Genomic DNA, 14809 nt, shown 5'->3' with positions numbered 1-14809 from the left:
TCCAGGGCAGCTCCCAGGCTCTGGAACTCCCTCCCCCAAGAGATCCGCACCTCTGAGTCCCTCACAATGATTCCAGTCTCGCCTCAAGACCCATGACTTGCACCATGACAGCACTTTCACAAACAGTTGAATTGAATACTACAGGCAGTAATATAAACATTAGTGTTGGAGTCAAAAGTGTGATTTTGATATTAACTTTTATTTTGATAAATTGTGCATAGATGCAGTGACAATTGCAGTAAACTAGGCTGATTGCGTAAAAGTTGATTTTTGTTATATCCTTTATTTTGGCTCTGCTGTCACTGCTTGTACGCCGTAAAGATGGCTGCTCTTTTTTACTGAAAGTCCTTTAGTGCAGTCAGCTCCTCCCTAAATGACACACTGACAAAACTGAATGATTGCATTTTCCGCTTCCTGCAGGTTTCCAACAGAGAGAGATCCTTTGTCACATTTTATCTCCTTTTTGTCCAGACCTGTGTTTTTGCGAGCAGTCAGCAAGGCTTTGAAACGTAGCATCCACGCGACAGCTCTTTTGAGGCGATGCCACTGGGACTAGTACGTGAGCAACTTGTTGACTGTGTCTGTGCAATCCTCCTTGGTGGTAACCGTTACCGCAAGTACTTTCACATCAGGGTCGCTGGCTGTGAGGCACAAATCTGGAACTTTAGGCCACTGAGGCTCAGGGAGACGGAGGAACTCTGGCCCTGACAACCAGACTTCATCTCTCATGAAGCGACTTGCGGTGATGCCTCTTGATACACAATCTGCTGGATTCATGTAACCGTTCACGTACCTCCATTGGGAAGCCTCTGAGGCAGATCGAATAACTGCGACTCTGTTTGCGACAAAGGTTGTGAGCACACTCATACACACTATGGACTGTATGCTCATGAGTAAAAAAAGAAAAGGGCTTAAAGGACTTGAAGATGGACATTAATGCACAATGGACTTGGCTTTATGCTATCGTTGTGATGAATTACTGTAGATGCTTTCATGTGTATTGGCTCCGCTTGTATTTGTTGTAATAGTCATGTGAAGTTACATAACTATTAGGGGCCGGAATGTTGGAGCCAAAAGTGTGATTTTGATATTAACTTTTATTTTGATAAATTGTGCATAGATGCAGTGACAATTGCAGTAAACCAGGCTTGATGGAAATTGGTAATTTGTGTTAATTGATCTTGATGTGTGGCATATTGTCACAGCTTTTTGACAATCAGCTGATTGAGGTAGTGATTGCTTCAGCTGGTGTATAAAAGCCAGGAGCTGTCATTCAGTTAGTTGCCTTTTGGTTTGTAGCCTTACGGTTTTTTGACCGCTCTTTCAAGTACCACACAGAACGTGATTGCGTAAAAGTTGATTTTTGTTATATCCTTTATTTTGGCTCTGCTGTCACTGCTTGTACGCCGTCTGGTAAGGACAGTTTATCTACTCTGTGAAAAAGACAAAATCACGTATCCCATTGAAGCTTGAGTGAAAAGAAAAAATAAACGTGAAAACAAAAAGAAAACTGTGGAGTCATTCTGAGACTTGTTTAAGCGCGTCGACCACGGCGCATTCCAAAGGTCAAAAAAGGGAACAAAAACGTTGTCGGATGGTTGCTCCCACAATTAGTATATATCTTTTGCGTTCCGCTTCTGTCTGTCTGTCTGTCTGTCTGTTTCTGTTTCTCCCTTCTCCCTGTCTCGGTCTGTTTGTTTCTCTCTGTCTCTGTGTGTTTGTCTGTCTGTCTCAGTCTGTCTGTTTCTTTTTCCATCTGTCTGTTTCTGTCTTGGTCTGTTTCTGTTTCTCCCTGTCTGTCTCAGTCTGTCTGTTTCTTTTTTCCCTGTCTGTGTTATGGTTTTGGTGTTGTCTTAGTTTGGTAGTCTGTTTTCTGTGTTGTATTTTGCTCAGTTTCCTGTTTTATTTTGAAGTCTCTGGTTTTCTGTCTTGTCTTGTCCAATTTACTTCCTGTCTTGTGTTTCCCTCCTTTTTTGAATGCTCTGCCCAGCCTAATGTGTTTCACCTGTTTCCCAGCCCTTGTGTCACCTGTCTTGTGTTATCTCATTACCCTCTGTATTTAGTCTTTGTGTTCCCCTTGTCCAGTGTCCAATCATTTTGTGTGTTTTGTGTCCCCCAGTGTCAGCCCTCGTCTATGTCTGTGCTCCTGGTTATTCCTGTTCTTGGATTCCCTTGGTTTTTTCATACCTTTTTTGTCTTTGTTTTTGGAATCGTTTTTTGCCTGCTGCAGCTAACTCCCTTGGTTTGTTTGTGTTTAATAAATCCTCCACTTCAAAAGTTCTCCCGCCTGCCTGCCTGCTCTCTGCATTTTGGGTCCGCCATTCCCTACTCCTCCGTGCTACATGTAACCGTCTGTCTGTTTCAGTTTTTCCCTGTCGGTCTCAGTCCGTCTGTGTCCCCTCTCTGTCTCAGTCTGTCTATTTCTGTTTCTCACTGTGTGTTTGTTTCTGTCTGTTTCTCTCTGAGTTGTGGACAAAACAAGACATGTGATCTTGGGGAAACACTGATCAACATGTTTCACCAATTTCTGACATTTTATGGACAAAACAAATGATCTATTTATTGAGAAAAGAATCGACAGATTAATTGACAAAGAAAAGAATTGTTAGTTGCAGACCTAGCTATGTCGTGAAAACCTATCAGCGTTGAGATTTCCCTGGCGTTCATAAAGTTCTTGAATCAGAAATGGGTAGAAAAAATTAATGTGATAAAATAAAAAGCTGTGTGCGTTCTGGTTGTTATGAACCCAGACCTGACGGCTTTTGGTTTCCCGACATATCTGGGACTTCTACAACAGGTACAAAGCAGTAATAGTGGTTATTTTGGCCTTGGTTGGTGATGGAAATAGAGGTGCAAAGTTATCAACTATAAAATGTATCACCTAACTATTGATTATTGATTACTCAGTTTGATTTAAAAAAAGGGTCAATTTTCTCTGATTCCAGGTTCTTCAATGTGAATATGTTCTAGTTGCTTCTCCCTTCTGTGACAGTAAACTGAATATATTTGAATTGTGGACAAAACAACATTTGAGGATGTTATTTTAGGCTTTGGGAAACACTGATCCACATTTTTTACCATTTTTCTGACCTTTTACAGACCAAACTTGATTATTCAAGATAATAATAGATAATGACATATTAATCAACAATGAAAATAATTGTTAATTGCAGTCAGGGGTTTCGGACTGTGGGTGGAAAGGGGACCGAGTACCCAGGGCACTCATGTGAGGAGGGCCCAAAAAGATGCTAGAATGAATAGCTGTGGATGCTGGGAGTGGCCCATAGAGAATGCCTTTATACAGGGCCCAGAATTGTTGTGCTACGCCCCTAGTTGCAGTTGGGATCTACATGGAACCCCTCCTCTCTAATTACAGAGATTCTACAGAGCTGAGTCAAATCCAGACAAATTCAGGGAGAGGCTCCAGTGACTCTGAACATGGAGTTTGAACTGTAGTTTCACACGTGCGAAGCAGAACACCCGGTTTGGTGGTATTGTTAAGCAACCAGAGTCACCAACTGGGGGGGTGCGCTATAGAGACAACATGCCATGCCCAAGTCCAATTACGATACTAGATTGAACACGGCTGCATAAATCCTTGAGTTTTTGTGCATCCTACAGTCTTAAACGTGTTCGTAAAATGAAACTTAACATACAAAATCCAAGATGGCTGATTTGCTGTCATGTGTGCTCAGAACAGCTTCAGCTTCTCTCAGATCGCGTTTTACCCTGAAGTGAACTGAGACCCCCATTTTTACTCTTAAAAAGCATGACCAGAGTTCATTTGTTTGCTTCGCGCCAGAGTTCGGATGAGCCCAATACGAACTGGACTATCCGACCAAACGCTCCAGCTTTCATTTTAAATGAACCAAACAAGGCAGGTGTGAAAGCAACCTTACAGTAGTCTAGCCTGCTAGTTTTTTCTGTCAGATACCCTTTAATCCATGCAATTAATTTTAAGGTGGTAGTAGGCTGACTTGGTTTGTGTCTTTATGTGCTTGTTGAAATTTTAAGTCTGAGTCCATTGCCTCATGTTTCTGGTTTGGTTTTAGCTTTTAGTGCCATGGATTCAAGGTAGGAACTGAATTGTAGTCTTTCCTGTTTGGGACCCAATACAACTATTTCCATTTTATCTGGGTTAAGTTGTAAAAACCTTTGGTACATCCACTAATTAATATGTTCAATAAAAAATGTTAGCCCGTGTAAGGGACTGTAATGATGTGTTGATACTGATATGCAGAGTTATGATCATCGGAATGGAATAGAATACATCTTTATTGTCATTATTTTCAATAACAAAACACAGTTGAGCGGCTCTCAATATGACAGTTAAATGATAGACAAACAGAAATATAAAATTGAAATAGTAAAATAGACAATAACAACAAAGTAGAAATTTAAATAGTAAAATATAACAATCAAGATAAACAAACACGATGAGGTGGCACTATATACATAATGTTATTGCACTTCCAGTTTTTGGGGTTTATAGAAGTCTATAGAGGGAGGAGATGGAGAGAAGGGTTTGTGATTTTGTCTGCCAGGTGGAAAAGGCTGTTTTTTTTAGTCTGTTGGTTCTGCATACATATGGAATCTAAAAATAGATTCTATTATGTTTGCGTGTGTGATGATGCACATTGACATTTACACACCCAGGGCCCTATTTTAACGATCTGAAACGCAAGTATGAAACACAAAACCCAAGTAGCTTTGTGGGCGGATCTCGAGCACTGTTGCTATTATACCGGCGGTATAAATGACCCTAGCGCCCGACGCAAATCTAAAATGGGTTGGTCTGAAGTAGCTAGGTGTGGTTTGGGCGTGCAATAAACCAATCAGAGCGTCATCTCACATTCCCTTTAAGAGCAGGCGCGCTTGTTCCATGGCGGATTGCTATTATGACGGAGGATGTCCCTGGCGCACGCCAGTGGGAGCTGTCCGGGATGCCCGTCTTGGCCGGGTGGCGATGTTGCTGCGGCCTCTCGGGCGCATCTCCTCAAGTATGAGAGGATTGCTGCAGCCATGGAGCGTGGGCCTCCTAACGCACCACCTGCACCTGTTGTGCCCCTTCCTCCTCCCCCCACTTCATCTCCGTTCACGCGCTCCATCAGGAGCACATCGCGCATTACTCCCGGACCAGATCCCGCCGTAGTTCAACATTACGTCTCCTTAAGTCCTCTAATATTTCCTCATTTATGTCATCAACACATCCATGATTCATGGAAATGTTGTGTAAATCACAACAAGCCACAAAGAATGCTGGGACTTTTTGAGGACTGTACTGTAAAGTGCCTCCTATCCAAACACCTGAAGCGCATTTTCAGTAATATTTTTCCTTGTAATTATGTATGGTTTGCAAAAATGGGAACTGCTGCGTCCGTTTAGTTGAGAGAAGTGTTTGCGCATTGTGCACACGCTACATTATGGCCAAGCATGCGCCCCTAAAATAGCATCTGAATAACGCGCCACTGACTTTAGACCAGGGGCCTCATTTTTAAAACCTGTTACGCAAGAAAAAGTTGCGTGAAGCAGGGTGAAATTTGTCGTTGCAACATTCCTCGCAATAGTCGGGATTTATAAAGAATTTCCATGCGTAAAAATGTTCCCAGTTTTCCGCAAACTTTTGACCACACGTGTGATCGTGCGTAAATGCTCCCAAGGTTTTGTAGACTGCGTTTTAGTGAACTCCCATGGTATGCCCGTTTTCCGAACCTAACCCAGTTTTTGTTTTCCTGAACCCAACAATCCCGTTCTTGCTAAACCGACCCAGAGCCGGTCGCGGCGCCCAACAAGGGGCTGCGAGCAACGGAATCTCAATTGAATATAAAAAGAACGAATGATACACGGATTCTCCTCCCACACCGTGCAGCGGAGGAAATGTACTTTTCCTCCGCTGCTCACCCCTGCCTCTCCCCGGGAAATGCGTTGTTTGGTGTGTGTGTGTGTGTGTGTGTGTGTGTGTGTGTGTGTGTGTGTGTGTGTGTGTGTGTGCGCGCGCGCGCGTCTGCGTCTTTATGTGGTCGTGTCTGATTGTATTGTTGTCTGTGTGTGGGAATGTTGTCTTTCTGCACATGCTATTCCCACACAGTTACCATACAAGTTACCAAATTGTCACATTTCAAGCACTTTCACCTGTTTTGCACCAATAAATGATCCAAAATCTTGTTTCTATTTTTTACCTTTTTAATGATTGAATTTCCTTTCTCACAAAAAACGAAAATTATTATATGATCATAAATGTGATCTCACAGGGGTAAATGGCAAATATCCATAAATGATGTATATCATTGGTAACTGGGCTAAATCTGTTAAGTATTTAACAAGAACAATCCCGTTCTTGCTAAACCGACCCAGAGCCGGTCGCGGCGCCCGGCGAGGGGCTGCCAGCAACGGGGGAGAGGCACGGGATCCTCCCACACCGTGCAGCGGAGGAAATGCGCTTTTCCTCCACTGCTCTCCCCTGCCTCTCCCCGTGAAATGCGTTGTTTGTTTGATCTGATTTGATTGAAAATTTTGTTTCTATTTTTTACCTTTTTTAATAATTGAATTTCCTTGTTTTCTCACAAAATATCGAAAATGATCATATGATCATAAATGTGATCTCAAAGGGGTAAGTGGCAAATATGAACCATAAATGATGTAGTCCTATGTATCATTGGTAATTGAGCTAAATCTTTTACATTACATTAAGTTTGTGTAACAAAAATATGAACACTACACAAGGTTTAAGGCTTCCAAACTGATCACTGAATCGTGTTTCCCCCCATTTTTCCATTTTGTGATTGGTGATCAAGGGCTCCTTTCAAGGCTGGAATATTCATTGATTGATTAACATGGACCTTATTAGGACAAATATGGGACGACCTTTGGAGGAGCGTGAGGCTCGTGCAGGACCGCGTGTTTTTGGGTACGAAAATTCTGACTTTTTTGCGCACGAAATCCTTCAGAATAGAATCTACGCACAGTTTTCTAAATGAGGCCCCAGGATGCACCAGTACATTCTCTAAAACCACTCAAAATGGCTTTACCTGACTCAGGTTAATGCTATTAAATAACTTTTCTAACTAATCTAGGGTCACTCAACCAACATTTACTTTTGTCTGCTATGTTTCTGGCCAGTGGCGGTTTTAGGCACGGGCGAACCGGGCAGCCGCCCGGGGCGGCATTTTTTCATGTCACATGGGGGGCGGCACGAGAACTTACAAAAAAAAAAATCCTCTGCGCCGTGAAGCGGCTTTCCATATTCTGTTAGCCTATCTACCATTTCACTGTGTGTAGAATTGCAGCTGCAGGCGCCCTGCTTGCACCCCCTACTTTCACAATGAAATGAACGGTGCGGGCGCGAATATTAAGATAAACACACGGTGACAGGAGAACTGCGAAGTACACAGAGACGGAGCAAGACAAGTCTAAACCTTTCTTTTATGTCAAATGAAAAAAAGTTACCCAAGCGGCTCAAATCAAAGAAAAAGGCGAAAAGACATGTTTTCGGCAGTAGCAGGACCTCATCAGCTCCCGTGGCCGAGGATAGTGGTGCTGGTGGTGTCAGCGGCAGTGGCAGTGAGGAGGAGACTCAGGAGGAGAGGGACTGATGAGGGAGTGAGAGTAGAACCTGCGGTAAGCACTCCCCTTAAAACACTTAACCCCTTGATAAAACTGAGCCAAAAATGAGTGGTGGTCAAACTGTTAATGATAACACTACAACAATAAAAGACGTAGGCAAGCTTTACTGTAGCCTAGATAAACGTCGCACATCATGCAAACGTTCTTAACGAGAATTGTAGCTTTTCTATCTGCATTGGCAGACAAAAACTCATGATAGACCTCTTCAAATAGAAGCACAGGGCCATATATGTGTGTGTGTGTGTGTGTGTATGTATATATATATATATATATATATATATATATATATATATATATATAACAATCATAAAACAAGCTATATATATATAGCTTGTTTTATGATTCATGAGGAGTATACCGTTTTAGTGTATTAATAAATGGCACTTTTTTGAAGTATTTAATATCTCAACTCTCACTGATCCTTGCTTACTCATTACATGGCGTTAGTAGTTTTAAGGAGTAGGAGTTGCTATACATATTCAGAGGAGAGCAAGGACGGGTGGTATCTGTGATCTTATGTGGTGGGCCGGTCTGGGCCAAAATGCCAGGGCTGATTTTTGGTCCCAGTCTGTCCCTGTCAGTCACTGTGGCTCCAGCAGAGAGGAGCTTTTCCAAACTAAAGTTGATCAAGTCATACCTGAGGTCAAACATGTCCCAAGGATCACTGGCCTTGCCATCATAAATATGAATCACTCAATACGGGAGCAGATTTCATACGATGACATCATTGATGATTTTGCATCAAGGAAGGCCAGAAAGGTCAGGTTTTAGTTTTAGTTTGGGTTTTCTGTTCTTAGTTCTATAGTATAATAATTAGATTCTCTTTAGTGTGTCTTCACGTTTGTGTGATGAAGGATTTGTGCTATTTAAAATATGTCTATATTTTATTTGTATATTATCCATAATATTTTATATTATTGTTGCTCTCTGCTCTTGTTAATTTTTTTCTGATTGTATATATTGTTGGCACATTTATGTATATAGTGTATATTTATTTTAAGTTCTGATAATTTATACTGTCATATTTTGTGCAGAATTGTGTTCATTGTCTTTTGGCAATGCTGGAGGTGGAGATTGTGCACCTTAAAAAGTGTGTTTCCTATTGTAATTGCAATAGTTAAATACTAATAGTTGTGATAATAGTTAAATTAAGTGTGTTTTTCAAATGCTAGAAATATAATTTATATATAATATAATCAGGGGGGGGGTGCTCGAAGAGGGTCTCGCCCTGGGTGTAATTCAATGTAGAACCGCCGCCCCTGTTTCTGGCAGACAAAGTGGATGTTTAAGTCATGTTCAAGAATCATGTATATGTCATGACACGCTGTCTAAACTAATGGCGGCTGCTTAAAGTTGATGTAACATTGACAAAGTTCCTTGAGGAACTAGCTACCTGTTTGAAATACTGATGTTTCCCTTCAAATCTCATGCACCACAAAGACCGTAAAGGACCGTAGGACAACATTAGACGAGAATAATGGATCAAGTAATGACATTTCGGAGTTATCACATTTCCAAACTCTTTTTCCATACCACACAAAAACTCAGAAATTAATTGGTCAAGAAGAGGAAGAGACTCTTTTTTAACAACCGGTGCCATTACAATGTCGGCAATTTCACGACACAATAAATGGATTCGCCAGTAACTGCAGCCTTCAGGTACCCTGTGTGCCATCAAGAAGGGAAGTAGGCGGAATAAACGCCACTTCTGTGAAGCAGATCCAACAAAACTGGATCCATGTAAAATATTTTCTGAGAAAGGTACAGGCTTATTTGTCCTATCATTTTGTCCAATAGACATCTTTCTTAGTTCCTCATTTAGTTCTTGCATGGTTATATGTTTTTCTTGATGAGCTTTACATACAACAAGCCTCAATACCAACGGTGCTACACCCTCAAAGAAATCATGCATGACATCTGGAGGAAGAGATGTTGTGACGTCAAAGTAATCTAACTGGTCAAATACACATCCACCACGAACTCCATACATTCCTTTGTTTTCTGGATTTTGTTTTACACATTCTAAATGGTATCTGTGTACATCAACATTTCTTAAAACAAAATCCGATTCACTGAAGTTCTTTCTCATCTCAGAGTGAGTAGCCATGCACTATCTACAGATTCGACCAGCACCAAAAGACATGGTAAATCCACCTATCATGTGAGATGACAGATTGTCTCCCAATATTGCAGCTCCAGCTCCAAAAACATGCTTCTCCATGCCATTAACAATGATAGTTAGTCCCTCTGGTGACAGTTTCTTAAGGTCATCCAGTAATGGTTTCAAAATTACATCTAGACCAAACTTTTTGACTTGAACGTAACGGACAAGCAAAGCTAGATGGATATGTTTTAGCTGTGAGCAGTACTTTGAACCTACGTTTCCAACAGTGTAGTAAAATGCACAAAGTTTGTGCTTGTTACGTTTAGAACCCGGCGGATTACACACCTCAAATTCATCCTCATATAGGTGTAACCTTAGAGCATCTGGATTATCTGCAAATACCTTGTGGTCCCTGAAATAAAATCCATCTCTATAATCAGTTAGAACATGTACATCTCTTTCACAGTTTCGCTCTCTCTGCATAGAATCCCAAACATCTTCACGAGAGCAGTATTTCTGAAGTACATCACAAATGGGTATATAAGAGTAGCTTCCAACTTTATGACCACTTGGGTCTCTCAGTGCGTAGTCTACAGGTTCAGTCATTTCAAGGTTGGATTTGCAGTAGTTTTTCAACATATGCGGAGACCTAACAAGTTTTGATGCCTCTGAAAAAAAGTCAGAGCACTGCAGAACTTCATAAAGTTCAGGACAAGATTCCACATTGAAGCCATTTTTTTTCAAGATGATATTTTAGAAATGCATCATAGTTTGCTTTAAAGAAGTCAAACAAAAAATTTACGTCATCCAGAAGGTGTTTTTTTTTTTCCTCGATTACAGAATAAAGCCAAAAAGATTCTTTCTAAACTGCACTAACAGTTCATTCATCTCCGGAGGTTCAGGAGGATTGACAGCATCACTGGGCCCCTGCTCCTCCTCGCCCACTACTGTTTCCTGTATATCATGAGCAGTGGCTCGTATATATCGACGAATATGTCGTCGGAAGGACTCATATTTAGAAAATGTTGACTGACATTTGTTAAGGCCACGTGTTATGGTAAAATATGGCTCATGTGCATGAACAAGTCCGATGTGCTGGATTAACTTCACCAATGTGAAGGCTCTTCGAGAGCATTTAGGACAGCTGAATGGTGTTCGCATTGCTGTTGTTGATCAAGCTAAAATGTTGATTACCCTGGTCACACTAACAGGTAGAGGCTTGTCACCAACCTCAGACATTTTTAGAACATATCGCTGAATGAAAATCAGGGTGTTCTTCAGGCGAGAAGAGTAGGCTAAATAAAGTAAGGAAATAAAAAATGTAGACAAACCCCGCATGGACTCTTAAGGAATGGATATTTGTTAATGGCTTCTTCGACAGTCATCCCATTGGCAATCTCTCGCCTTCTCCAAGCGAATGTCCTCATCATCCGTTCCTCCACCATTCGGGCATCTGGCTGTGTCTTCCGGTACTGGTCCTGCAGGACTTTCACATGGCTCGCTACTGAGGTATCATCCTCCCCAATAATATCCACCTCCTACGACACAAAGGGATGACAAACCTTTGCTCATTTGACAGTTGCTTTTCCCCTTTTTAATGTTTATGAAAAATGAGCCCTTGATAATAATTTATTACATTTTATATAGCGCTTTATCATAGCTACTTAAAGCACTTTACAGGGGGAACTATTCTCTACCATGCTGGGTTAAGGGGCTAACCATTGGGCCACACTGCTTGTGTGTAAAACATGCACATATAGATATACAGCGAACCAAAGAAGATGCTCTGACCTTTGATGTCTTGGCTCGTTTGCTTGTGTTTTCTTTGTGTTGCAAAGGCTTTTTGTGATGACCAAATTTCAGTTTCATTCTTCTCACCTCCTCATCATCTATCAGTGGCAGCCGCTCATATTTGAACTTACGTTTGAGAGACATGTGCCAGGTATGCTATTTAAAAGAATATTAAATAGAACAATTAAATAGGCATACAAACCACTTGCAGAAAACTGAAAGCACAAGCATGAAAATACATGCGGGAAAACAATGTGTGCATAAAAATGCAGAAAACATAGTTAATATCTGGACTGCATTAGTACTCTAGGTATAATAAATAAAGGTTGACAATTAATAATCTGTCAACTCACATAACCATTGCCTTCTTTGTCCTTTAAGAAAGGGTACTTCAAAATCAGGGCCTTGCACACTTTCACATAGTCATCATTGGTCGGGAACCTGTAACAGCGATGCAAAAGAAGGTGAGGAATGTAACATCAGACATAGTATTAATAACTCAAATGCCGTGATCCATTTGGGTTGAAAAACTTACATTTTGATCAGGGCCATGGTTTCATACAATGTTCTTATGATTTTGTAGTGATCGGATCTCTCAATTTTGCATGGCGGTTTTTGGTCCAACTTTGTCTGAACATCTCTGGGAAATTTAGGAATGATGAAAACTGCTGGGAAGGCTGATGATGGGATGGCATGACTATGGTGAAATAAAACAATAGTCTTAAAATGTATGGCAAATTAACCACACTGTAACAATACAAGTTAAAGTCCTGCAGTGTAAATGTTACTTCAGTAAAAGTGTAGTATCATCAGGAAAATGTAGTTAAAGTATTAAACCATTGTAGTGTGAGTAAAAGGATCCAACCAGTTGTGTGTTTAATGGTCTCATCGTCTCAGCTGGACTTGTAGACCGTTATATTGTCGGCTAGTTTACTTTAGAATCAAACATCAGATTTTATAAACTACATGTGTTCTGTGTGCAGTAATCTTAATTTGTAAAGTAACTAGTAACTAAAGCTGTAACAGATGAATGTAGTGGAGTAAAAAGTCCAATATTTCTCTCTGAAATGTAGCGGAGTAGAAGTAGAAAGTGGCATGAAAAGAAAAGACTCATGTACCTCAACATTTGGTCTGAAGTACAGTACTGGAGTAAATGTACTTAGTTACATTCTACTAGAGTGTGTACACACTAATGCATAATGTTACACTACATAAATTACCAGAGCCAGGTGAATTCAGATCCAGATAAAAACATTCAGTAGTAACCATAAAGCTAGATTATATGGCTATGAGATTATAGTTATTTTCCATGGTTCTTAGGCCTAACGTTATGACACTCACATAACATTACAGTTACTGGTACCTTGATTCCGCTGTAGCCTTCTCTGAATGTACCGGGACAGGCTCAAGGGTTAGTGTCACGGTTTCTTTCCACTGCTGAACAAATTGGTTGAATTTGGCTTGCTTCTTAAATGATCCTTCAAAGAGGTATGAAACCAACATCTCAGTCAATCCATAGTCCACTGCTTCTCCATCAACTTCATTATCTAACATACAATATAGAAGAAGAAAAAAACAGCAATGTTAACCACAACTGTGGTAACAGCATACAACAATTTAAAAAGGCACATTATGTCAGACTGTAAAGTTAATGTAAGTCAATGGAAAAAAATTAGTTTTGATCCAGTTTGGTTCATTGGGTATTTTTTTTCATATCCAGACGTATGGGCTTGCCGTTTGGTCCGGACTTTGAGAAGCCCTAATATCCATATAAAAACACATTGAAAGTATTTAGGCGTAGCTACCTCATTAGAGACGCTGGAAATGTGTGTCTCTCACTCACACACACACACACACACACACACACACACACACACACACTCACATACCCCTGAATATATTAATATCACGTAACGTTAGGCCTATCTTGCTTTTTTTTTTCCAGGACAGCGGGTAAAGTATTGAAAAAAGTTAAACCCATTAATGATAGTAATTGGTTTATTTTTTATAACAGCAGTTAGCTAACGTTAAACGTTAACATTACTCGAAAGGGAGGTTAACCGTTGGTCGATTCTGTCAGTTAACCTGACTGGTGTTGTAATTTAAGGTCGGTCTTAGCGACATGGTTTTATGAAAATGCTCTAAGACAGTTTGACGACAAAATAAAGACTAAATCATAATTTCAAACCCTCACTGGCTACCGCATTCCGCCCAAATGGCTTTGCTTTAGAATTAAAATATTTCGGAACAAAAGACTGTTCGGCGGCAAAAATATATATATATTTTTTTTCCATCGTTCTCCTCTGACCATAGCCTCTGACGCAGTCCAGCTAGCTAACGTAAGTCAGAACAAAAGACTTTTTGGCGGCAAAAACGCTTCTCATCCTCCTCTGACGCAGTAGTTTTATAACTAACGTTGACGTTAGCAAGCTAGCTCGATGGTGAACTGTAGCTAAGTTAGCACTTATAATAATAGTATGTGGAATGGCAATAAGGGACATAATACTGCTAATGCTTTAACTAACTAGTTAGTTAACGTTAATAATGGCAATCGTCAATGTCGAGTCTAGCTAGCTAGCTAATGTTGAGTATGAACTTGGCTAGCGCTAACATTAGCTAACAGTAAAAGTTAACTTTGAATATTAACACCACAAACACTGATTAAAAATTCAAATAATTTACCTTTGAATTTACTTCTCTCCTCTTCAGTGACCTCTACTCCAAAACGAAGTAACTCCGTGATTAAATCCTCCGTGGATAAATGTCCAAGCGCCATCCTCCCGACTTTGATCGACACTGACAGAGACTGACAGTTGGATCACTGTCTATTCACTCATGTATCCTTCCGCGCTGCAATATTTATGCTTCCGCCGAGTCGAGCTCTGGTTAGCCTGTAGCTAGATCCTTTCAATAGAACACAACTTAAAGCGTTAACAATTATCTGTCAGTTTCATTCTAATATAAATAGGGTAAAGGGTTTGAAAATCAAATTCTTCAATACTGTTTGTGAATATAAATAATTACATACATACTTTAACATGATTAAAAATAAATCAATGGGACACTCCACCAAAAAACCTTTTGCCCATATCTCAAAACTTTAGGCTACAGTTAATTAGTTTGACAATTATTGAGTTATTGAGTTTGATAGTATAGGTTAACTTGTGTTTCTATATTGAGAGATGGCATTTTCTGTTGAGATGAGCATCCACTAATTCCTGCCGTTTTACATTTAAACATTAAGGTACAAATATGTAAGGAACAAATATGTACCTTAGACCTCGAAAAGTC

At 40.3% G+C, this 14809-nt stretch overlaps 1 protein-coding gene across 1 annotated transcript; it reads right to left on the bottom strand.

The window, feature by feature from the left end:
- Positions 1-552: 552 nt before the first annotated feature.
- LOC114567795 (sterile alpha motif domain-containing protein 3) lies at positions 553-12998 on the bottom strand. The gene is made up of 7 exons (XM_028596900.1): positions 12882-12998; positions 12054-12215; positions 11872-11959; positions 11519-11674; positions 11059-11265; positions 10605-10681; positions 553-835 (listed from the first exon to the last, which is right to left on the bottom strand). The coding sequence occupies exons 2-7, from the start codon at positions 12068-12070 to the stop codon at positions 553-555; spliced, it is 828 nt and encodes a 275-aa protein (XP_028452701.1). The 5' UTR covers positions 12071-12215; positions 12882-12998.
- Positions 12999-14809: the final 1811 nt, after the last annotated feature.

The sequence above is a fragment of the Perca flavescens genome, chromosome 14 (assembly GCF_004354835.1).
Source record: "Perca flavescens isolate YP-PL-M2 chromosome 14, PFLA_1.0, whole genome shotgun sequence".
Taxonomy (NCBI): Eukaryota; Metazoa; Chordata; class Actinopteri; order Perciformes; family Percidae; genus Perca; species Perca flavescens.
This window is presented reverse-complemented; position numbering and strand designations above follow the sequence as displayed.